The sequence below is a fragment of the Ornithodoros turicata genome, chromosome 1 (genome assembly GCF_037126465.1).
Source record: "Ornithodoros turicata isolate Travis chromosome 1, ASM3712646v1, whole genome shotgun sequence".
Lineage (NCBI taxonomy): Eukaryota > Metazoa > Arthropoda > Arachnida > Ixodida > Argasidae > Ornithodoros > Ornithodoros turicata.
This window is the reverse complement of record NC_088201.1, coordinates 221,094,690-221,120,769: the sequence shown is the minus strand read 5'-3', so window position 1 is coordinate 221,120,769 and position 26,080 is coordinate 221,094,690. Positions and strand designations below refer to the sequence as shown.

Sequence of the window (26,080 nt, the reverse complement as noted above, 5' to 3'; positions counted from 1 at the left end):
TATTAATAATACTGGAGGGTCTACTAATGCTGATACTGTTCTGGCAGGCAGCTAATGCCACTGCTACAGAGAACGTGTTCTTGAACACACCACTTGAAGCGGGCTCCGTCATGCTGCTTGACTGGCCCTGTAATAGTATTTTATATTGAGAAAATGATACATATGAACGGTGGCTATTTACACTGCTAAGCGTTGTTTGAAACAAGCACTCGAAGAAGAAACATATGAGAGGGGCTAATAGTTCATCTTCAATAGGCGCAAACAAACAGCAAACAGCGATGGGGGACGAAATCTTGCTCCTCGTAAAACATGCTCAGTGGATTCTTAACATGCTTACGGGGTTACAAGGGCTACCAAGACAGCATCTACGATGTTTATTCAGTCTCTAATTTTACCGTCGACGTTCCGCGGGGCAAACTTTTGGCAGCCAATAGAACTGCTAGAAGTTCTGGTTGGAAGGAACCACAACCACGGCAGGCTAGTGCACGATACCACTATATTTTCTTTTGTTGCGTTCCATTCTAACCTAACTGAATGCGCTTACCACTTGTCCCGGGAACAACGTAGGCATAGCCCTTAGCCGACTTCGTTTTGAAGCGAAGCCGAGGCAAGCTTGCATAATGTCAGTCTTCAGATAAGCGTCGTCTCTGAAATGTGAGGATCACATGTGCGGAGCACTTTATGCATAGTAGGATACCGGCTGTGATTGCGGCCTCCCATTTTCGTTTTGTGTCATTCTCCCTTCGCCGGTGAGCTCCAGGAACATAACATCGCGTTCCCGTAATCTTCGACATGATACAACCTCCCTTGGGAGAAGCTGTCACGGCAGAGCACTTGAAATATGGACGGACTCTGATTTGTCCGCTGCGTCACGGTGCGAACCAACTCGCAACAATGTCGTTGTCGCTGGGACGCTCGCGGCCGTAGAGGCTGCGCTTACGTTCAAATCTAAGCAACTAAATAACTAAGCAATTATCGGGAGAGAAAATTGGCCAAATAGGTCGTCGGAGGATGCTGAACTTCATGGTAAGAGTTTCATACCCACGTTCCGGGATGTTTTAAGAGAATGGAAATATTTTTAAAGACTGGCAAAACGATATCACTCATGTTAACTTCTGATTTTACAGAAAACAGTTACGCGTCGAAAAAGTGCTGTTTTTGCAACTGAGGCGACTTTCCGATATTTCATCGACACCTGCAAACCAACAGAACAAACAGTACGGCAGCACGTAGGCAATAAGTGTGGCGAAAAATTTCCATAGCATAGCCTTAATGGTTAAACGAAGGTACTAGACCTGAAAATTGAGGAATTGCTGTGCTGGAAACGGTCATTCTTGGAGATTATAAAAAAAAATTAAATAAAGATATTTTCAGCCATTTTATCCGGCAATATATTTCCTTAGCAGTAGGCTTCAATGCGGCGTTAAATCACCCCTTAATGAAAATAACTGTACAACGTAGTAGTAGTAGTAGGGTGTAGTTGCACCATATATTGTTCTTGTGTTCTTGGTTTCTATTCTTCAAGCTAAGTGAAATAAATTATTTATTTTGTTGTAACAAAGTAAGAGCATAGGAATGCTATGCAGCATAACGCTAAGTTCTCGTTGAGAACTAACCAATCGGCAATGCCGAGCGCGGCCTCCTCATCCATTGCTGTGACAACAGGTGGCATAGGCAGGGTTTGAACAACGATTCAATGCTTCAGTGACAATAAATCCCTTTAGTGAGGCACAGTTAATCGTCATATTCGAGTTAAGGGTCGACGATATCTGTGCAAACTCAGCAATGATGACGTACAAACATATTGTGAGGTAGGAGCTGTCTGCGCCCAGTAGCCACGCGATCGTCGCTACCCCCCCCCCCCTTTCTAGTCAAGTCCATAACATCATAATGCAAACCTAAATCAACAAATTCTTGGAAGTCGAGGGCTTTTGCGAGGGGTGTGCTTCTCAAAGCCCCTGCTCGTGCTCTCGTCTGATCTAGTTTCGTGCTTGAGCACACTTGTTTCTCGGGCAAAAAAGAGCAAGGAAGGGACGTGTGCTTCACTGCCCCTTGAACCCTCTCTACTGTTGTGTATGTGACGAAGGTAGCGCCCTCTGCAGTGATTTTCCCAAGGAAAGGGTTGTCTACGTTATGTGCTATGTTCTTGTTGTTAGTCCCTGGGTGACTGGACACCTGAGTTTTGGCATTAAACCAACCGTGATCGTAGAGCCTCTCCTGTTATTGTAAAGTTGAACCACGCCGCTTGGGCCTGCAAGAACACACTAACAGCCACCTTGGCTTTAGCAATTTCATTCCCAACCCCATTCCCATTCCAACTTCCACCAGCACATTATTGGGTACTTATGCGCATTAATTAGTTATCTTGCAGGGAAGTCGACTTAGACGCCCTTCTCATCAGAACAACTCAGACAGAGGCTGCTCTATTCGAACCAGAGTGTCGTCTTACCGGACCATCACTGTGGACGCATCTAGACAATCTGCAAAAACAAGTAACTTTTGTAAGTAACTACGACTTGAATACTGTAGATGTTTTGAAATCGTGTTACAACATAATTGAATGCCTCCGACTGGGGCTCCGTCCCAACTCGACCTGACGGACGTCTTTTCAGTACGTTCGAATATTATACAGAAATAAGCTTTCACTAGCACTTTATCAATAGGCGAACAAAAGCAAAACTGGTGTTATTTTTCTGTTCCTTGAGTAAGAAACAGGTGCTACATAATTAGCAAGTTATTAATTTAGCATTTATAGCATTTATTTATATTCTAATTAAGTTAGCAATAATGACACAAGTAGCGTAAAGTTATCATCCGGTTTCCTGTCATCACTCTCTTTGCGTAACGCTCGTGAAAGCTTAATTTTGAAAGCCCTATATTGGAAGAATGCATCTAGGGCGAGCGCTGCACCTGCTGCAACGCCCGTGCAACATTTTGTGCACCGTTGAGGAGGTGACGTGAAAACTGTAGCTGTGAAACATTGTGCTTTTCGACGCTTTTTTTTTTCCATCCACGTGGTGCCTAGTGATCATTAATGTGCTATAGATAAGCCGATTCTTCCGCCACGAGCCAGTTTGGAATATCACGGGACTCTACACGACACGATAATTGTAATGTCACATCGTGATATGTCCTCTGTCCTCTCTATGTACTCTCAAGAAAGCGGTTATGATTATTCAGAGCCGTATATTAAAAGGGAGTATATTAAAAGTTGGAAATACAACAGGAAGGACAGACTGGCATCGTGGCGGACAGTATGGGAACTGGTATTCCGTGGAATAACACTTCACAGGCTTCAACTACAAAGTATGCACAATAACTGAGACTGTTACTGAACAGAATCTGATAAAGTGACACCAGAGAATGATGTACACAACCACTGACAGTGTCTCTGAGGCAGCACTGTGCTCCTTCACCCTCTCACATCGGGAGTGAAGCGAAGACGTGTCTCTCGAACAAAAATAGAAAAAGTGTTCCTTTTTTGTGCATCTATCCAACGGATGTTTGTTCTGAAAGCGGCTACGGGAGCAGGTGACCGAAGGGACCAGATATTCTCACTGGGACAACTTCGTAGCCATTATAATTAAATAGTTAATCATTTAAAGTCAATTAGGACGTTTGATGGTGCCCTTTAGCATATCCTATACTGCAACTGACTTTTTATTAAAAAGTTATGTGATAAAAACCTGATCGAATTTTCTTGGACACCCTGTAATATATGCCTTGGGGGTAGTTTCATTTATAATCGAATGATGCCCGCCGGTCACATTTTTTATTTCTCTCGAAAACATATATGTTATCCCACCCACAAATACATGCAAAAGGTACCTGACCGCAAGTCTCTGCGATATTTTCGTATCCGTCCAAGGCGCTTCGAATCAACCGGCGCGATTTCGCGCCTCAAATTTTTTCCAACTTTGTGACCTTGTATCTCAAGAACGAGATGCCCCATTTGAACGATTTTTTTTTCTGAGAGAGTGGATGGTGCACGTTCCACCGTGGGCTATTAAGTTTATATGGTCAAGAAAAAAGTATACGAAACAAAATCCCGAAAACGCAACAGAGCCTTTTTAACGCGCGTCTGGAAGGTCATGGCCGAGGCCCTGGATCTCCGACTGCGATGGTCTTTGCATGAGCAGAAATATCATTATTTTCTCTTTCGTTTGACGTTAAACACATTGCTTTTTTCTTTAGCCATTATCCCGTAACAATGCCGTGAACACGGAAAGGTAGGGGGAAAGTATCATTTTCGCGGCAGTTTTTACCCAAAAGGACATCTTTAAATTTTCCAATATTTTGTACTAACATAGCTGAGACATAGCTCTTTCAGGATATGCAATAAAATGTTCCCTTAGTTTGGTCCCACAGGGCGCGCAATTTTTTTTTTCGCACTCCCATTAGGCAGCGCTCGCAGGGGTCAAACACACGTACAAAGATTGGACTTCTACCCCGACCCCTGTCTTTCTTTTTCGTTTTTTTTTGGGGTGGTGGGGTGGGGGGGGGCTTTTAGTGAGGGTGCCGTCATGCCGAAGGCCAAATGTAAAAATGCTCTCTGTTGCGTTTTCGGGATTTTGTTTCGTATGCTTTTGACCATATAAATATCCCACGGTGGAACGTGCACCGTCCACTTTGTCAGCAAAAAAACTTCGTTCAAATGGGACACCTCGTTCAAGAGAGACAAGGTCGCAAATTTGGAAAAAAATTGAGGCGGACGGAGAAGAAAACATCGCAGAGACCTGCGGTCAGGCACCTTTTGCATCTCTTTGCAAATGTGACCGGCGGGCATCATTGATTATAAATTAAACTTGTTTCACAGGGAAGCATGCCCTTATCAGGAAGAATGACTGACGTAGATTGCATTGGACTTGTGTTTTTTCATGCAGGTTCAGTCGTTGGAATTTGCAAGGACCGTCCAGCTTCCCTCCGATCTACGGATATTGTTGTCTTTCAGCTGTACCGGATTCAGGACATTTTACAAAAGCCTCTTGGCTCACTTGAGTAATCAAGATATCGATAAAATTCGGCATGAGCAGTGTAGAGTAAGCCAGTTGGCGAAGTATGGAGAGGAAAATGTAAGCGTGCGTATGGTTCGCCTTCCGCAGACTCATGGAATCGGTTTGCCATAACGCAGGCCCAGTGCCCACAAAACTTCATACACGAAGCTTATGCTGCTCTCTGTGCAACAGTCCACTATCAGTAGTGAACATGGAAACGAGCAATAGTTGTCGAGGTACCTCCACGTCGAGTCAGACAGGGTCTTCCGGAAAATGCCAATCATGCCCTAATAAACATGCAGTTCACTGCCCATAAAATTACCCCAAACTTCTGAGCAGTTATATTATTTTTGTTGTTAAATCGGCAAAATTAAGGGGGTCAGTCTACAGTTTTTCATATTTGGCATTTTCTTATCTTTGGAGCTTCATGTCTCTGAAACTGCTAAATATAGCAGAATGAAACCTGGAAATAAACGTGGCAGATAGACTTAATCTGTGCCGTTCCGTCCTTTATATACTATTCCGTTATATATTAAGGAAAGCGAATATCCCTTATCGCACGGATAATGCTTAAAATAATCGTTGAAATTAATCGTCACTGGAGCTGCAACGCCACCAAGCGTATGAACCGTGAAACTTCAAAAGGAGAATTTGGTGAAAAGTTACCTAAGAGGTACCCACGTGACATGGCTTGTGACCCTGCTTGGATGAACAGTTTCACCCAATACCAAGTAACCCAAGTGTTGAAAGTTGGTCGCTATTGGTTGTTTGTTGTCGAGCATCTATGAGCACAAGCTGGCCATAATGGGCCGTCATACAAAATATTTTCAGTGTGCTATCTGTTTGTCGCGAATTCAGGTGGTTATTACGTGCCAGACATGTCGCCGTGGCGCTTTCCAAGCGCAGGAATTTTCAAGGTAGCACTTAATACGGCTGGATTCGATACGTCCATGCACGGAGTTGCTCAACGATATCCGGTGTAGTCACATCCGCGCGGCGAGGGCGACGAAACCCAAAGACGAGCGGACGCGGTGCCCATATCGTGATCCAAGTTCCTAAAAGCGCTAGATTTCTGACATTCATGTTCGGGTCACAAGGGTCACGTGATCCATCTCGGCACCAATGTAGCAATTCGCGAGCGCTGGGCCGTGTTGCCATAAAATCACCACCCGTATTCGCCATTTGTCGCTTTCTAATCAGTCGAAGAAGGGGCGAGTGATGAAGCGAGTGACGTCTGCACGTCTCCGTATAATTCTTTCTTCTGCTCATTCGTTTTTAGCTCAGGCGTCGCTGAAAACTGAGTGCTACGCTGAGTCGCATCCCAGGGAGACTATGTACGACACCGCGTGCCTCCCTCCATTAATCATTCTCCGAAGCGCTCTTAAGTGAAACATATTTATTTATTGAGTGGTACTCATCATATGAGCGTCGATGTGCGTAGCAGAGCTCTCGCTAGCTTTCACGTAACCTGCGCCCGTCGTGGTTTTGCAGGATCTAATTTCCATATGCTCCAATATTGGATGTCAGCGTTCGCGATCCCCTTGTCGCTTTTGACATTTTGATTATCTCATCTCCTGAGCAGAGTTGTATGAATTACCCAACACACATGTCAACATTACTCTTCAAGGGTTCATACATCGTCATGTTTCAGAAATGCCACCAAAGCAAACTGATGGGCATGGAAAGCAACAGCATGACCAATTATGTCGTCCATGTAACCCTTAGTTCGCGTCGCGAGGATACCGTAGACATGTTCGACACCAACGTGACATACAAGATGAAGGTACGTCGCACTATTTAATCAATCAAATCTCTATCGGTCAGATTAAATTACAATAAGTTATGTTCGCTGTCCTTCTGCATGGACATTGATTCCTGCAGAGTGATGTTTGTAGAACATACACGGCGTTGAGAAGCAAACGTGTGCAACTGAAATGTCTTTATGCGTAGCTTAGTCATGACCGACAAAATGTGAGCACGAGCACTAAACCATGAATGACCGCTCTGTGAGCGTGCAATTATAACGAGAAAGAACTTGGTTGTTTTGAATTCGAATGCCATAATTTAAGACAATTACAATTTGTTTAGTCTTAATCAGCTGACGGAATAAGTGGATTCGGTTCCGTTCTGGTTCAGCTCCGTAGATCAGATAGAACGATCGAGCTGGTCTGTTCTGATGCATAACGGTTCGGCGCACTGCAGAAAAAGTTGTGCCAACCAGTGATGGAGTGTGCTTGAAATAACCAGTAGTAGGGGCAGATGAGCACAAACCCACCGGACCCAAATCGATGCACAGAACTCGTGGAACACATGGTGAAAGCTGCTCATTCTTTGGGGATTCCAAGAATTTTGGTATATCTATGTCAATAAGAATGCTTGTAACACCCACAAATGACCTTTGCCCGATTGCTACAAATGCTTAAAAGGGTTTACATATTAGTGTGTTCATTTCACTTCTGTATCCCAGCTGATGAGGACGCCCGTATAGGCGTCGAAACGTCTTTGTATTTTTGCTTATTTTGTTACGGAAGCCAATGTACCATATGAATACGTCTCCTGGCTTTTTGCCTGTTTCCAACGCATCTGAGCATTTCTTCTGCATTTTGTTTGCTTACCTTTACCATATCCCAAAATTGCGTACCTGGAATTGTACTTGACTTGCCACCCTATTAAATGCCCAAGTACCCTACTGGAACTCCAAACTCTCCCAAAAACCTAAAACAAAAAACTGAAAATGATTTTTGTGCCATCGAGAACCATTTTCTGGAAGTCAAAGGCTTGCTGGTTATCTACACTGCAACCGGCAGCACGAGTAGTGAAGCACAGTTGTCTGTATTTTAGTATCATGTCTGTCTTTTACTCACATTCGTCAATGTTTCCCTGCTGCTCGTCTTGCATTATAGATTGGCAACAACTTTCACGCATTGTTCCTGTAGTGTACTGGGAGATTGCTCGCTGAGTCAGGCAGGGTGGTCCGGTCGACCTCTCAGCTTTTTTCGATGCAATATATACTGAGGCCCTGTCCACCCTGGTTTGCCAATCCACCCTGAATTACTCTGCGTGAAATCACCTAACTTTACAACATTCGCGGGTAATACGCTGGACTGAACGGATCACGATGCAACCTTTCTCAAGAACACATTATCCAAAGAGCGTTTTGAGGTCAAGCAGCGACTCATTTAAGATACGCCTGATGAGCTGATGACTCCTCGAGGAAGTACGCGCGTTGTTCAACGCAAGCAGTAGGAAAATCCTACTAACATAAGAGTATCTCTTCTCTTAGTACAGTACCTACTTTCCGTGGTACCCAGATCACCACAAGATCAAATCGAGATAGCAACAAACTAAGACAAACACAGACACGAAGCGCATAATCGTACGTGATTACGGGCTTCTTGTATGACGCTCGCATGTAAATCCACGCATGAATAACATTTCCCAAGCGGCGCAACATATTGGGACAATATTGGGCCAACGTTTGGCCAAGATGTTGTGCTGCTTTGGTTACAGCGTATACGGTGCAGTAGCAGCGCTACAGTTGGATGTTGTATTGTTTTAGTTCCGGTTGAGTTTGAAGACGACAAAAAATATAGTGGTTCACTGTTTGACACCCTACTTTTAATAATGAGCTATACATATTTATGACTTGCGTTGTGGAAGACATACAACTGCGAATTCAAACATGTCAGGCAAAAGAGGTGCGGACGCTAGGGATCGAACCTTGTTCTTCTGATCTGTAGTCGTCGTGTTTTGTCGATGCGCCACGAAAACTCTAATCATCATCATGATCTCTAGTCCCCCTGTACATGAGTCACCGAATAGCTGTACCGGCTAGCATATCTGACCATAGGTCAGAACATCCCCATGACAAAGTGAGATTTCGTTGGGACCGCTCGAGCGGAGAAATGAAACGCAGAACACGATGTACACGGGGCACGACAAAACTTCCTTGGGGCTGAGCGAAGAGAAAGGCGCGTCACAACAGCGAAGGAATATTTCTTTTATACTGCGGGAAAAGGGTGACGCAGGACAGGACACGAAATACACAGGACACTTTCGTTGAGACTGACGAGGAGACATAAACAAGACAGAAGACGGAGTACAGAGTCGAAAAGAACATTTTCTTGAGGCCGATGGAAGAGAGAGACGGAATACAGAACACCGTGTATATAGGACAAGTAACGTTTCCTTGAAAGTGAGCACAAAATGGACACGGAATACCGGACACCATGTACAAAGGCGACAATAGCATTTCCTTTGGACTGCCGTTTGCTGTGATCATTGGCATCAATGGCTATTGAGCCATAGCCCGATATAGAAAGGGAGTCTGGCCATTAATATGTCCTGCGTATGCCTGAATCTCCACCCACTTTTTACAGCTCTCTGACCAAAGACGTATAGAAATACGAGGTACATTATTTTAGGTAACAAGTGGGCTGGATAGGACTAAAATGGCTACTCGTTGCAGTTTGCAAAACTAGATGATTTCTGTGCGAATTTGGTGAACGCCAATTAGACGACGCAAGACATGTTGGAGAATTGTGGTCTTCCATCCGCTGTTCTTCAACTGCTTTTGTTGTTTAACACACCCTGTCGCCGGTACAATATTAAAAAATACATAAACGATATGATTAGTTGGAATAAAAACGGGACTAATGGCTATATCCGTAAGATTCAATAACAAATTCAAAAGCTTACAGTATACTCCCATGTTTCTAATAATATCGTTGTAATTGCGCTGTTCACTAGACCTAACAACGACTCCAAAACGCGTTGTCTTTCGGTTAGATTTCTGGAAGGGAGAAACTTTGAGAGGAAGTACGTCGGCAGGGTAAACTGGGAGTGGTCTGCGTAAACTCTCCTCACGAAATTCGCGCATCACCGTGTTTGTTTTCGTTCCCACTTTGGGTGGCAGTCAGGTGTCATTGCAGCCCCGTGGTAAAACCAAACCAATCAGCGGCGCGCGACTCTGAATGACAGGTCGAGCCTTTTTGGGAGCCTCCTCCATGTGGCTAGAATCTCTTTCAATACACCGCTCTGTATTGTACACGCGCTTAGCGCTTGCAAGCCTGAAGCGCGTCAACTCCTGAAAGGACATTAGATTACGTACTCCCAGACAGTTTGGTACACTACACATTTGGCGGGGCTACCCACAAGCTGGATGGCCATAGGTTTGATTGACTATTGAAGACTGCACTGAAAGAAATATCGGGCTCTTTTTACAGAAAAAGCTCTGAAAAAAACAACGCCCAGAGCGATCTGTTTATTTTACAGAATGTCTGTTCATAGTATTTACAGAAACCTTGTGAAAATTACAGAAAACTTAGTAAAAGTACAGAATATCTGTACTTTTTGATTACAGAGCAATCTGCTGTATTTTACAGAATTTCTGTTCAGTGCATTTACAGAAGCACTGTGCAGATTACAGAAAACTTGGTAAAAGTACAGAATATCCGTACCTTATTTATAACAGAGCGTTTCCGCGTGGACAGACTTACAGGGCTTCCCACTTCTGGTGAAACTCCCGTATTAAGTGCCCATTGAGTATTTATTGTTTTCTTTCTTCATATACATGTACACATATCGCAATGTACCTGTATACATGTATGTGAAAAAAAAAGCAATCTCCATGGGTATTTAATGCAGAGGTTTCACCAGCCAGAACCGGAAAGCTCTGTAAGTATTCTGGCCACATGGAAGTTCTCGGTGAAGGTTCATATAGCCAATGGAGAACCTGAGGAGTGGAAGTTGTAAGGATCACGAGAGACCGTTTTTGCCCTTCGCCATTGCTGCATGCCTGGGATGCCGTACACCAAAACATCCAAGCCACCGATCCAAACATGTGTGACTTTGTAGCATGCGTTGATGCAAAACATGTGATATGCTGTGTGTGTGATATGCGAGTAAGTCCTGAAGAAAGTCTACCTTATGACGGGCTGCGCATTCACAGAGCGGTTATCGCTCGGGCAGATAACTCAAAGAAAGTAGTCTTGGACCAGGCCTGGCATGGAAATTCGGCATGGGCAACAACTACGAAAAAAAGTTTCTGCTCAGTTTTTAAATTTGGAGAAATTCCCGTGCTTATACAGTCATGCACCTGCGACAGAAAAGACAAAATATAGAGTTTATTGTAGTCTCTCTGTGCCGACAGGGAACAGTAAAGCTCACTTGGTAAGTACACCGGTAAGTACAATTGTAGCACAAAGACACTGAATGGGCAATCATAATGACAATTTAGGGGACTGAAACCACTGTATCAACAAGGAGTTATTATGTTTGACATATTTTCTAGCACAATAAAGTAGATGGCTTTGACACGTGTGCAAACCATTTTAGAAAAGTGAACACAAAATAAGGCAATGTTACACAAAATGGCATATAACCTGTACCATTAAATCAATGAAATTTGTTAATGAACTAGCGTTCTTGCTCTGGCCCATTATGGATCAAAGAACTGTTCTGAGTGGAAGAGTGAAAACACAGTAGAACTTCAGCTGTTCCAACAGTTTTCTGCTCTAGAAAGCTGACAAGTACTGTTCTATGCTCGTTCGGTGCATTCACAAATTTGTCTAAAATTAAATAAGCAGATGCAGCAGAACTGGACCGTGCTCTTTCAGGTACACAATAAGTAAACAGTGATATTGACAACGAACAAAATGTCAAAACAGTTTCCTGCTCTGAAGGATAAAGTTTATGTAGCATTTTACACATTCACACAAATATGACATATCATTAAATAGGTAAAGAAAGTAAGCTTGAATGAACGAGCATACTTTCTGAGGCACATTACAAATAAGATAATCTTTTGTACCTGTTATGTTACGTTGTTGTTTAAAAGAAAACGACCGGCCACGGTGCACGCGCGTGGCTCGCGTGATCATCTTCTGGTTCGCCATCTTTGCGGACACGGTTGTATTGTGTGTTCATCTCCATTAAAAAGCTAAGTTGATGTTTGTTAAACATCTAGCCGATCTTCTTTCATAGACATAACATGGTGTCAGAAGTCAACGTCCCCGCTCCCAACAGCCTAAAGCAACATTGAAGATCAGTGATCACGACAGCAACAGAGCTTCAACATGGCTTTCGCGTTTCTCCAGCCACCGCCGCACTTTGTGCCTGGAAAGAATCCGTCTTTCGAATGGGACCAGTGGAAGAAGTCCTACCAATACTATGAAGCAGCTACGGAGTACACCGAGAAGCCTGATTCAGTACGTAAAGCCTTACTTCTACATGTACTTGGACCAGCGGGTCGAAGTTACGTGGACACATTTCCGACCCAGCCAGCAACAGCAAAGGACTCCGTCAAGTACATCTTTGACAACTTTGACACGAAGTACAAGCCTTACAGGAACGTTACGCAGTCTACTGCAATTTTCAACACCATGGTGCAAAAGCCAGGTCAATCAATAGACGACTTCGCGACTGAGCTCCTTCATCAAGCAGAGCGATGTGATTTCGGCGACAAGAAAGATCGGCTTGTAGGAGATAGGATCATCGTGGGACTACGCGATCCCGCCCTGAAGGAACGTTTGTTCCGAGAGTCAACTACGTCCTTAGACAAAATCATCGCTACGTGCAAAGCAGCAGAAATCTCCAAACAGCAAGTATCTTCACTCATCGACAGCTCCTTGGAAACAACCGTGGATGCACTTCGATTGCGGCACCATCAACGGCCACGAGGACGTCGTAGCAAATCTCAAAAGAGACAACCGACCAGCGTTCCTTCCCAGCCACGACGACAAGCTTGTTCCAGGTGTGGAACATATCACACACCCCGTAACTGCCCAGCATATGGCAGTACTTGTCACTTCTGCGGGAAGTTTGGTCATTATGCCAGCGTGTGCCACCAGCGAAAGAGGGGGAGCAACTCGAATAATGACGGCAAAATACGAACACTCGAGACAAGCAACTACGATGGTCTGCTGGATTTAAGTACATTAACTGTTGATAGTGTGGACATCAGTTCCAATTGGCATGAAACAGTTTTGGTCTGCGGACATCCCGTGACCTTCAAGCTCGATACCGGATCAGACGTCAACATCCTCCCCAAGTCACTGATTCATCAATGGATTCATCAGCTCCAACTTAAGCCAACATCTCTATCAGTTTCCACATACACAGGAGAGAATCTCCGTGTTGAGAACGAATGTCTTCTCACTTGCTCTGTGAACGGATGCGCCAGAGACATCAAATTCCTCATCGTCGACATCAACGCAAAGCCGATCTTGGGTGCAACTGCATGCGCTCAACTTAACCTAGTTTGCCGTGTCATGCAGCTGGACAATGATGGAGCCTTGTCCTCAGCATCGAGGGAATACTCTTCCTACGAAGACGTCCTGCTGGATTTTCCCGACGTATTTGAAGGAGTTGGCAGATTGCCAGGTGTCAATAAGATAGCCCTTCGGTCAGATGCCAAGCCTAGCATTGTCGCTCCTCGCAAGGTACCAGCTGCGATTGAGTCAAAAGTGAAGGAAGAGCTCGCTCGGATGGAAGCAAACGGTATTATCACCAAGGTCACTGAACCTACAGACTGGGTGCATCCCATAGTGATTGTGACCAAGAAGAATGGATCACTGCGCATTTGCCTGGATCCACGACGGCTTAACGAAGCCATAAACAGGGAACATTATCACATTCCAACACAGGATGAACTGTTTTCACGTCTGAGCGGAAGCAAGATATTTACAGTCTTCGACGCAAAGTCAGCATTTTGGCAGCTTCAGCTTGATGAGCCCAGCTCTTTTCTATGTACGTTCGCGACTCCATGGGGCCGATACCGTTTTCTACGGTTGCCCTTTGGTTTAAGTATCGCCCCTGAACTCTTTCAAAGGTCAATGGATATGATCTTTGCGGACTACGACAAAATCAGGCCGTATTTCGACGATATACTTGTAGCTTCTCGCTCGAAAAAGGAGCACATCGCAATGCTACGTACGGTGCTGACTATCGCACGCAAGAACAACCTGAAGTTGAACCGCGACAAACTACAAGTGGGACTGTCAAGTATCCCCTACTTGGGCCACATGCTAACCACGAAAGGCATTGCCATAGATCCGAAGAAAGTTGAGGCTATCACAGCTATGGCAGCCCCAACAAACAAACAGGAACTGCACAGATTCCTTGGGATGGCAACTTATCTCAGCAAGTTCGTCCCTCACTTTTCAGAGGAAACAGCCTACTTGAGAGAACTACTCAAGAAAGACGTTTCGTGGCAGTGGACTGAAGCAGCACAAAAGCAGTTCAACCGTCTCAAACAACTGCTCACAACGGCGCCAGTTCTGCAGTTCTTCGACAACGAAAAGCCTGTAGTCATCTCAACAGATGCTAGCTCCTACGGACTCGGTAGTGTTTTGCTGCAGGAGCAACAGCCCGTAGCCTATGCATCAGCAACACTGGCAGCACCTCAACAATGCTACGCTCAAATTGAGAAAGAGCTCCTGGCGGTTGTATTTGCTTGTGAGCGTTTCCACTACTACATATTTGGGAGGCACGTAACAGTGCAGAGCGATCATAAGCCTTTGGTTGGCTTACAGCGCAAATCTTTCGACAAGATATCCCCAAGGCTCCAACGTCTTCTATTGCGGCTACAAGCGTACGACATCGAACTCATTTATGTGCCGGGCAAGCAGCTTGTAGTAGCAGACGCACTGTCTCGCGCACCACAGACAACAACAGTTGAAATAGCTGATCACGAAGACTGTATCCAAGTATGCACCCTTGTGACAGCCTCAACCCCAAGGCTGGAAGCGATTCGAACTGCTACATCCAACGACCCGACCCTACAGATTGTCGCATCCTACATTTGCAAAGGATGGCCAGATCATACTCATAATGTGCATGCCCAAGCAAGACCATACTTCCACTGTCGTGATGAGCTGCACTTAGTTGATGGTTTCGTCTGCCGAGGTCAAAGATTGGTCTTGCCCGAATCAGAACAAGGCAACGCCCTTGAAAAGCTACATGTTGCACATCGCGGCATTGTCGCTTGCAAAACCAAAGCCAGAGAAGCAATTTACTGGCCCAGTATGAATCAAGACATCGAAACCCTTATTGGTCGGTGTCAGACTTGCCAACGGTAGCAGAGGAATAATCAGAGGGAACCTCTCGAAGATCGCACCATTCCCACACGCCCTTGGCAAAGGATTGGGCTGGACCTGTTCTACCTGAAGGGTGCCACTTACCTTCTCATTGTTGACTATTTTAGCAAATTTGTCGAGCTGCAATCAATGAATTCAACAGCAGCGCCAGCTGTAATCAACGCTGTAAAATCAGTCTGCGCACGGTTCGGTTTGCCCGACGAGATCGTTTGCGACAACGGCCCGCCTTTCGACTCTCAAGAATTTAAGGGATTTCTGTCAACTTGGGACATAGTTCACAACCCTACAGCGCCATATAACCCAAGGTCGAATGGCATGGCTGAGCGATCGGTACAAACTCTCAAACACTCAAAGCTCAAGGCATCTGAAGACGGTACCGACCTCTTTCTCGTACTTATGGACTACAGAAACACGCCTTCGGAAGGCTTAAAGTCCCCTGCGGAGCTACTAATGGGAAGAAGGATCAGAACATTAGTTCCCACTCTTCCGCAGCGGCTGAAGCCCCGGTTTCCTTGCACCAATGCCTACCGGCAGCTTAAGCGTCGTCAAGAAAGGCAACACGTTCATGGTGACAAGAAAACCAGAAGTCTCCAACCACTGCGGATCAACCAGAATGTCTGGGTCAAGCACCAGGATAAGTGGGTACCCGCTATCGTTACACAAGTGGGACCTCAGAAGAGGACTTACACAGTTCGTACAGAAAGTGGAACTGTGTATAGGCGCAACAGATTTCACCTGAAACCCGCATATGGCCGGACATACCCGTTAGAGGACAGCACGAAACAATCGTCAGCAGAAGACTATGGCTATGGCTATCCTCAGGATCAGCAACAGCATGATGATAATGCGGCATCGGCACCTGGTACAGCTACTAGTCCTGCTTCTGCATCGCCAGTGCCAGCGCTGGATCCTGCTACCGAACGACCAAGTTCTGAGACTGCACCCGCCACAGTTGTTACACGCTATGGACGAATCGTCAAACCACCCCCGCGTTACCCAAATGCAAAAAAAAAAAAAAAAAAAAAAAGGGGCATGTTATGTTACGTTGTTGTTTAAAAGAAAACGACCGGCCACGGTGCACGCGCGTGGCTCGCGTGATCATCTTCTGGTTCGCCATCTTTGCGGACACGGTTGTATTGTGTGTTCATCTCCATTAAAAAGCTAAGTTGATGTTTGTTAAACATCTAGCCGATCTTCTTTCATAGACATAACAGTACCGAAAACAAAACCACAAAGGCAATGCAGAAGCCTCATTTTTCATACTGTTACGCATCTTAAACGATAAGGCAAGATATTGTAAAATGGCCACGGCATAAACGTGAATAAAAAGCTGCAACACTATAAGAAAACAGGCATCCATATCAGAAAACAACAAGAAAAGTCGCTAGGTAGACATGCAGTCATTCGTATTTGATCGCATTTTGTTTTGTCACCTTGTGATGTTTCAGAAGGATTAATTTGTTCTGAAGTTTATCATCACACCATTTATCAAAAACGAAATTACCCTAGTTAAGACTACATTTGCATGGCACGAAAGAGAAGCCCATCTAGACGACATTACTCCATATTGCCACGAGTCTGATCGTAATTCATGAACCAAGTATAGTGACAAAGATACCCAGAAAATGATGCCTTGTGGCACCTCTACAGTTCCGCGCGTAGGGAATTCAGCATGCCTTCACTCCATCCGTGCTTAGAGAGGGGTTGTGAGTAACTCTACACAAACCTAGGGGGAAAGTGGTTATAAAAATGTTTGCAGGGCAGCATCACAGATAAGAGGGTTGCTGCATGCTGATCTGCATCAAATATATCTGTCGCCAATTACACCCCAATCTTACCCTCTCTCCTTTATATATTTTGTTGTTCTCTGCTCCTACAGTTGCTTTGGCTCAGCTTGCGAACCTCCTTTTGTCGCATGGGGAGCAAAAGCATGCTGAGTAGGTCAGACGGCGAACATGTAGTTTTTCAGTCTTTCTTTTATCTGCCTAGCTTGTGATGATCGATATGCCTGAGTCAAGTCGAGTAATTTCATCAGGATTTCTCGTCCGAGCCATGGCACAGGGCCTTAAGTGGCCTTGACTGGGTAACTTACTGAGCTGCTTGCTCAAAGATGGTCATGATAAAGCTCATAAGAAATGAAGCCCACTACATGAGGTCGAGGAGACATAATGGAGCGAAATACTGTTGGCCGCATGCCTTCGTTACAAATATTTAACGTAGGTACTGGGACATCCTGTATGTAGCTGCTGCAGTTTCTTCACGTTTCTGCTGAGACCGTTCTTGCTACCTCATGCAATCCCTTATCTTTTAAAATACGTAACAATCACATTAATGTTTATATAACATGTTGCTATGCCATCCTGGATATCACAAAAAGGGTAGTACAATATAGTGCATGCAGCTTATCAGCATGGCGAACGAGTGCAATGGAAAGCCCAGACAGACCAATGACAGAATACTCAGAACAGATCACAACAACAACCATGACTCCTCTACCTTCTTGATGATAATTTTTAAGACAGGTACTTAGTATGTTCTCACTGCCAGCTCACAACAGCAGGAAATGTCTTGTGTTGCCATCAGTTACCTGCACTGAATGTGTTGCTCATAAATTCGTCGCTATATTTCTGTGTTTCCCTGCACCCGTTCACGATGGTGAGCACAACAAGTACGATCAAGATAAGAACCAACTTAATTGCTTTGAAGTCTTTTAGTTTTATGAACAAAGAGAGCGCCCTTGCTGCTGATCCACTCACATGGCTCCTCTTCGACCTCATGTATTTCGTAGACGGTTTGATGCCCAGGAAATATCTGCAGTGTGCAAAGGTACTCTTAGGAAACTTGACAGAATGATGGCATGATTGCACAAAACAATTAACCCTATGTTAGTCTCTCACAGGTCTTGAAAACGCAAACAAATTTAAAGTAATTTCTGTTGTTAAAATAATAGTGATTAGCTAAGCTCAAGTTTGAACTACCCTTTGCAGAGTACGAGTACCTACCAGTCAAATACAAGAAAAGTAGTTTAATGAGTAGCTGAACAATAAGTAGTTTAATTGCTGGCCATTACTAGGCGAGTCACACTCTGTTCCAAAAGAATCAGCTTGACGTGTATGAAAACATACAAAACACATCAAGAAGGTAGGTAATCATAATCCGCGGGTCAGCTGTCAGGAAGAATGCCACGGCTGCTTATTAGCTCCCTGCATAAGGTTGCTCATTTGCAGTGCTATATGATCAGGTTCAAGCAGCATCTACAACAATTAGTGTGATGTTTGACGTGTCACAGCTCCAATAAATTAAAATAAATTAATAATAAAATAAATTAAAAAATAAAATATGTTGTCCATAATTGAAAAAGCTGAAAGGTGCTTAACAAAAACATCACTTTTGCTCAATTCACACTTATTAGTGTTACTGCCTTGAATGTGCACCTAACAGTGTGGCTGATAATTAAAAAAAAAATGCCAGCCTCTCGAGTATCAATTAATCAATTACAATTATTACACACAGCATTTGCATTTCGTTTCTTCAAGGCACATCGATGCACTACTCACATTCACTGACACACTTTCTTTTTTGACGGTGTTTTCTCTGGCAGTGGTCTGAAGGTGCATGAAACGTCTCGAATGTCACCCTTCACTCAGGATGGTAGCAAGACAATAAATAGCTGTTAATATTCATATGGTTGCCCTGGTGTTCCACACAGGCTAAAGGCGTGGAGCGGCCCATTTCTTGCGCTTGTACGTTTTTCTTCATTCTGCCTGAGGAGAACACAGATATTCTACTCAAGACGCTTGTAATACAACACTCACGCATCCAACAGTTTGCTAACACCGCACAGGAAATGTGAACATCAAAAATTTCTAGTTCTCATTCACGCCAGGCTCTTGTGAGCCATCAATTGTGTAAGCTGACGCCGACAACGAATATCACGTTGAAGAGGAGCGGTTCGCTTGTTCGCTCTTGTGGGTACTGTTATCTAATAAGGAACGAGACACCGATTGGGACGAACGACAAAATGCACCGCACCACATATTCTTGGCTCAACAGCTCTGACTGGGCGGTCAGGTGCACGCACAATCATCCCACTGCGTTACAGCAACTCGCCTTCATGAACACGCTCAATAACGTACACATTCAAGCATACTCGCGTCAGGAATTGATATGCACCTCGATGCAGTCAGTTTGAGCATATCACCGTGTCGTTTTATTCTCAACCACATGACTTCATTACGCGGCGAGTATAAATGACAGGCATTGGTGAAGTTAGGCCTAAACAGTTTCCGTTTGTACGACACGACCAACACAGTAGTTGTCTCCGCACACTCTTAGTGGAACTTCTGAAAAATCTAGCACTATGCACTTGCTACTGACCATGACAATGGGATTCAACCTAATTTCAACAAGAAATCTGCTCACCTGAAGCCGAGACGAAGATACAAAGATGCAGCTACGCAGCAGAGCGCCAACCGCCAACTTTCGAAACCGCAGTTCGTGAGCACACGTTCGTGAGAGCACGGTCAACAGACGACGATCCCTCGGATCTCTCGCTCGTATCGAAGCGGGAGAAAAAAGGTGGTTCGATTCGATCACATTTTCGCTGCACTGATTGCAATATGGCTGACAATCGTCGATCGTGCTCGCTGCAGTTCTTAAACAGAGTATGCTCTGTAAAATGATTATACACAAGAGTCTGTACCCATTTACAGGGAATTTCTCTGTTTTTTTCTCTGTTATTTTACAGAATTTTTTTTCAGTGTGCCCGTTTGGCAGCGGTATGAGGTATGCACGTTATGCATGGTGCCTTGGTTATTCATTGCATTATGTTTACACGAGCTATAAATATAATTTTTTATTCCGTGTTATCGCCGCGAAGCAACTGTGGCTATGAGCGAAATAGAATGTCAAACCGAATGTTAAACATGTAGAAACTGCATACTTCTGAAAGCTTGTAACTTGCATGGTCCAGACACGTAATAGCTCGGCTCTGTGTTGAGCGATTTTTAAGCAATCGAATTTCAAAGGTTGCTGCGCCAAACAAAGCATGTTGACACCAAAGACACATCAAAGCTGAGGCGACTCGCGCGCCCTCTATTGAAAATGCGAGGAAGATGGCGAGATCGTGGTCGTTCTCGCACATTTGACATGGCACTGCACGCTTTACCGTCACAGGTGCACAATCTGCGTATCCCAGAACACAATAACGTACGTCATTAATAAATAAATCGGCTAGATAGATAGGTAGGAGAATGTTTGCAAACAACAGGAATGCCGCGAGCGATCGACAAAGATACACGGTTTGTGAGAAAGGCCAACAGGCGGCGCGGACCGCATTGGTATTCAGCTCGGATATTTAGCTCGCAAGGTTACAACCGTTAACTCAATGGTTAACGGTTAAGATTAACGGTTTAAACTGAACGTCTCAAGAGTTGCCGTTGTTTGTCCAAGCAGGTTTTGTGGTAATTAGTAACATGTCGTAAATGCCTTAGGAAGTACTTTATGATCACGTGATATCTGTCCGCCAATCCCGCGTTGACTCCAGCCTGACTCCAGCTGACTCCAGCCTCGTCGGACGTCAAACTTCGCTACCTTTCAGTTTGTAGAAGTGTTTAAATTTAATTTGTGCGGAAAGTATCAAGGACTCAGATGTGATGACTTGTGTGTGTGTGTGTGATCACACAGCCAAGTTCTACATATGATTGTGCTATTTTCGTAGGTGAGTCACGCACCCAGGTGGGCATCCTTACGAAAAGCCCATGTCCATCAAATAGCTGAACCTCAATAATTACCTAATTAATGAAATATTTTCTGACAAATACAAGAAGCAAAATTGGAGCCAGTCATTATTTGAAAATGCGCTGATTATAATATTGGAACGAGCACATACTTTGAAATATATATTGTGAAATTTTGAAACACTTGACTCTGACCGCCAGTGCGAGGCCGACTACGGCAAATAGCGCCATCACCAGCGCCGTCAGCGGTTAGTGCTGTCAGTTCAGTTGCACGTGGCCTCTCGACGTGGAATGGACGTCGCTCTTTTTTGCGATAGACAAGTGCATGTTATTTTTTCAGCTCATATGTATGACAAACGTACCCATTTCTGTCTCGAACTACGTGCTCTTCTCTTATGATTATGCATGACTACTCATACTCTATGCACCACTATGGGATAGTATGAACCACCTGCATGATTTATGATGTGCTAAGACTATTACCTTGTTTATAGCTAAAAATTGACTCTTTATCGCTACTATCACTCTATTCACTACGATGGGATAGTCTGGGAGTACCTTGGTGATTGATAACCCGCCATAACTATTTCGTTGTTTATTGCTTCTATGACTCAGGCTCCACTAAGACCTATAATGAATTAGTATAATATCCCTGTCACAGGGAAAATTTAGTGTCATGTTCGCGTAGTGCACTTGTCCCAAGCAAATGTTACTTTCACTACATGCTTGCCACACGGCTTAAGTGTCATTAAACCGTGATTCAAATGAGGATAGATGATAATGAACGCCGAAAAGACTTTTAGGCGTTGGCCACAATTCGGCCATAAGAATAGTTTTCGTCGATGTAGATACACTTTGGACAAATCTTCTAGTGTTAACAAAATTGGCCTCTAATATGTGCCACAACAAATATGACCGCGGACTGATGGCCACCCCGCGAATTTTTCGCGGGCTCTCAACGATAGTAATTACATTTAAAACGAAGTAAGGTTCGGACGACGTAAGACGTAACGAAGTTCCGTATTATCCCGCAGCAGTGCACAGAAGAGTCGTCATCAAAAGTGAATTAAAGGCAGGCCCGCATAGTGCGTTTTTCTTGTGTAAAAGCTATGTTTTTTTTTCTTCTTTCTCGCCCAGCGCGAAATTTTGTGCGCGTGATTCAGTGCATCAGAGCAAGTTTGATATTTCACGCAGCAGTCAGTTCACGGGTGTCCATAGCAACCAATCACTACGCAGGAAGTAATGTCTCGTTCCGGTTCAGCATCCTACTTCATCTCTAGCAATGGCTGCTCTTACGAAAAAGCTGCAGAAGGACAGCTCCAAGTACGACAACTTTCGCTCGTGAGGGTCCATTTTACCAAATGCAAATCAATTACAAAGGAACGCACACAAACACAACGATTTCATGGTGGGAAAGAGGAGAATGTTGCCAACACTTCGTAAAGCACATACGCCAAACCCGCTGTGCACGCAACAGCGGGATTTGCGCCCCATACGGCTTGACAGGCGTATTTTTTCACGGTGCCTGGCCATGCAGAGGTGTACGGAGCGCGATATTTACAGAAAAACTCACCATGGCGGGCTGGCCTTTAGAGCTGCAAACACGACAACACGTCATAACACGTCATATATCATGCAGATGGTCACATACCATACAATTGTAGGGGTCGAGTAGTTGTGGTCGTAAACAGCCAATTTGTGGCTGTGAGCAAGGGAATGGCCAGATCGGGTCGTAAATCATACAGGTAGTCCCATAGAATAGCATTGTAGCGCATAGAAAAAAAGTCAATTTATAACTGTAAAAAGGGAATTGTCAATACAGGTAATAAATCATGCAGGTAGTCCTCTACTATCTCATAGTGGTGCATTGAGGAGGCATGGTCACGGCAAGTCAATTTAAGCTGTAAAAAGGAAATAGTCGAAACAGGTCATAAATCATGCATGCAGTTCCGTGTGCTATCACATTGTAGGAAAATAGTAATGAAAATATAAACCGAGAATTTATGACGGAATATGGACGGAGTTCCACGGAATATGAATTAAAATTGGCAGCAAGCGGATTAAATTTAAAAGAATAAGTATTACATCCCACGACATAAGGATTAAAAGTGGCGGCACGATTCACGGTATAGGATTCAATTCCGCGATATAAGGATTGAATACGACGGACAAACCTGTAGACGTCGTTCTGTGGGTTTGCGGCTTTTTGCGATTCCTATCTTGTTCTACTTGAGTAGAGCAGAAGCACATGGTCCAACATGGTTGCGGCAGGCCTTCATGCTATACATGAGTGGAAACAAGATTGCCATATCTCGCTAGTCGCGTTACTCTTCGAGACTACACATATCCCAGAGCATGAGGGATCGCACACAATTCTTCGTCCGCTAGATGGATCGCGCCGGCAATTCCGAGCAGACTTACCGAACAGTATTGATATATAAAACTCCCCGAATGACTTTCTCCGCTACCCTAAAAGGGGTTCTAACACGATTCGTATACTTTCGAACGAATCCAATGCGGTGATCTGCCTCGTAAATATAAGACGCGAACCTCAGCCTACACAGGATCTCGCGTTCGAAAGTTGCAGATAACCGAAAATTTGGTCCGTCGACAGAGACGCCTACGCATAATTCCCTAGTCTGTGCGAATGCATGGTGTACCGGTTCCCGTGCTCTCATTGTATCCAACGTTGGAATAGCCACATTTTTGCAAATGTCATTACAAAAGCATCGTGTGTGGGTATCAAGTATGGCTTTGTGTATTCACGATCTTAACTAAGAATCCGCAGTGTACTACTGGCGTGCGATCACATAAAGTGTATGAACGCTTTCAGCGTCTACACTCTGTGACAATGTATTTACGTAGTGTTGCCGCTTGTGGCATACTTTCCTGGTGTCGCTCCTATAATCAGAAGATTATATCCGAACACCGCAACCTTATTGGTTGCCTGTGGCTATGAGTCATATGATCTACTAACAAAGCCATAGCATTCCGCGGAATTGGACTGCCGGCCTTGCAAGAAGAGAGGAATGGAGTTCTGTGACCGAGCCTTCCCAAGTCTGCCGGCGAGCTGCGGTGCCCCTTGCCTCGGCTCTACCTGACTGGAGGAAAATATGCAATATTAGGGGATATGCTTTCAAAGACATTGCAAAAATGTAACCTGTTTGCTTCCCAAAAACGATAAGTGTTGCCTAGCTATGCGCACTAGAAGTCAAGCTCAATATTAGTTGCGATGAAGATCGTACACATGTGACATGTTCATGAGTTTATCAAAGGCGAGTTGGGTCGCCACATTGTATGCAGCATTAAATGCATGATGTTCATTCTTCTGTTTTTAATTACATTCTCTTCGGTGCGATCTTCTTAGATTGGGTCGTGGCTGTTCTTGTTGGAATGAGCAGGAGTCCGTTCTGCCAACGCCACGTAGGTAGCGGATCAGGGATGTGGATCGAAATCATTCGTCATCTGTCAACTTGTCCATCAGAACCTCATGTAGACTTCTATGCAAACCATTTTGCTGCGCTATCACACTTAAAAAATGCCGGATGAAAGTAGCCCGGAACCAGCGGCGTGACATCTGCATGCGTCAATCGCAAGCATACCGTGTCTTCCTTCTCAATGCACGCGATTATAACAGTTTTTGCTGCCCTGGTCTCCATAACGATTCACAAGTCGGCTCTGCCATAGTGATCTTTCTCGTCACGCTCTCCATCCCCCAGCGTACTCTCTGCGTCCCCTTTTTACTGGCGGGCTTACAGCCAATGGGGAAAGATTCTTGAAAGGTGCGCGAAGCAGATACCTTGCACGTGTGCTGCATGTGACTGGTGCTAGTCAGCCTTTCGTGGGCGCGCGTTTATTTGTTGGGAGCAGACAAAAACATATCCTTGCCACCTCACTGGTCCGTTCCAGAAACCCCTCCCCAGAGGCGTCGCGTGGCGAGTTTGCGCCCGGGGCCGAGTAAACGTGAAGCCCCCCCCCCCTTCCCCCTCTCTGACTGCCCTCAGAGGCTCTCTAAACCAAGTAAAGAAAACGCTGATTCGCAGTGCCCGTATCGTAAATTCAAATTATCTTCATTCCCACTTTATAGTGAACAAACAACCGGCAAGGCTCTGCTGTTCGGCGCCCTCTCTGGCAAGGGCGCCCGGGGCGACTGCCCCTCTCGTCCCCCCCCCCCCCCATCGCTACGGCTCTGTTCCTCCCCCTTTCTCGATTACTTATCGCCCTACTCGACTATTTACGCATCCAAAGCTCAGGTGTCGTCGCTTCAACAACTTGCAGCAGTCAAAACAGTGGACGAAATGTGCGGTTTAAGACAGGTCGTTTCCATGACCACGGTGGTCAAGCTGATCATTGAGACTCCTAACAACGAGGTGGCTAGCGACAGCACCTTGGTTCACCGAGATCTGTTTGGTTGCACACACTTATTAGTTATTAGAATGTAATCAACGAATGATATTCGTGATCCTGCAATACGTTATTTCCCTTTTATTTTGCGTTAGCACCGCCAGGCAACTGTGGCTACGGGAGGCTTGTTGAGGTATGCAGGTGGAAAGAGGCGGAAGGTGCATAGGCGGAGGAATGGTAGATATGGCGGCTTCTGTCCGTCCTCGACTCACTTCACGGGGAACTGTGCCAACGTCTGTCACGAGAGTCTGCCGGAAAACCCAAAGAGAACCTGAGACAGCATAGCTGCGCTGATGATTCGGAGCCGACACATCCCTGTCTACAGCGCTAGCGTGGGGCTACCACCGATGTTGAATAAGTAATGTTGAGAAATAACGTTGTCAACTTACCCGACGACGACAGCCGGTACAAATGCGATGATAACGAAAGCCCACGGCGCCATCTCCGACACTTTCGTCAGTGATTCCACGTCCTATGCAAGGCTCCCTACTGGGAGTTTATGCTGAACTCCGTGCATATGTTGCAAGCAATCTACACTGATTGAAACGTGAAGCTCTCAAAAGCGTCCGTCGTGTACCTGTCACGCAACTTTGTACGAAGACATATCACACATCATTTCTGGGTTGCAAAGGCCTTTCAAAAACTACCGGCACGATTGCATCTCCGCGTCTTTGGATAAACGACATAAAAATGTATACGATGTGTATGTTATTAAATCTAACGACGTCTGGGTATGTGCTATTAGCGACTAGAGGCCGCGTAATAGAAACATAAATCAGAAACTGTCGCAACAGTCCCGGGTGGTCCGTATACGACGCTCGCGTCAAGTCTAACCAATAGAATCACA

General features: G+C 44.9%; 1 protein-coding gene across 1 annotated transcript; it reads left to right on the top strand.

Moving 5' to 3' along the window:
* The first annotated feature begins 15,220 nt into the window (after positions 1-15,220).
* On the top strand, positions 15,221-22,174 carry LOC135394913 (uncharacterized protein K02A2.6-like). Its single transcript, XM_064625986.1, has 2 exons — positions 15,221-15,953; positions 22,110-22,174. Exons 1-2 carry the CDS (start codon positions 15,221-15,223, stop codon positions 22,172-22,174), a joined length of 798 nt encoding a protein of 265 aa, XP_064482056.1.
* Positions 22,175-26,080: the final 3,906 nt, after the last annotated feature.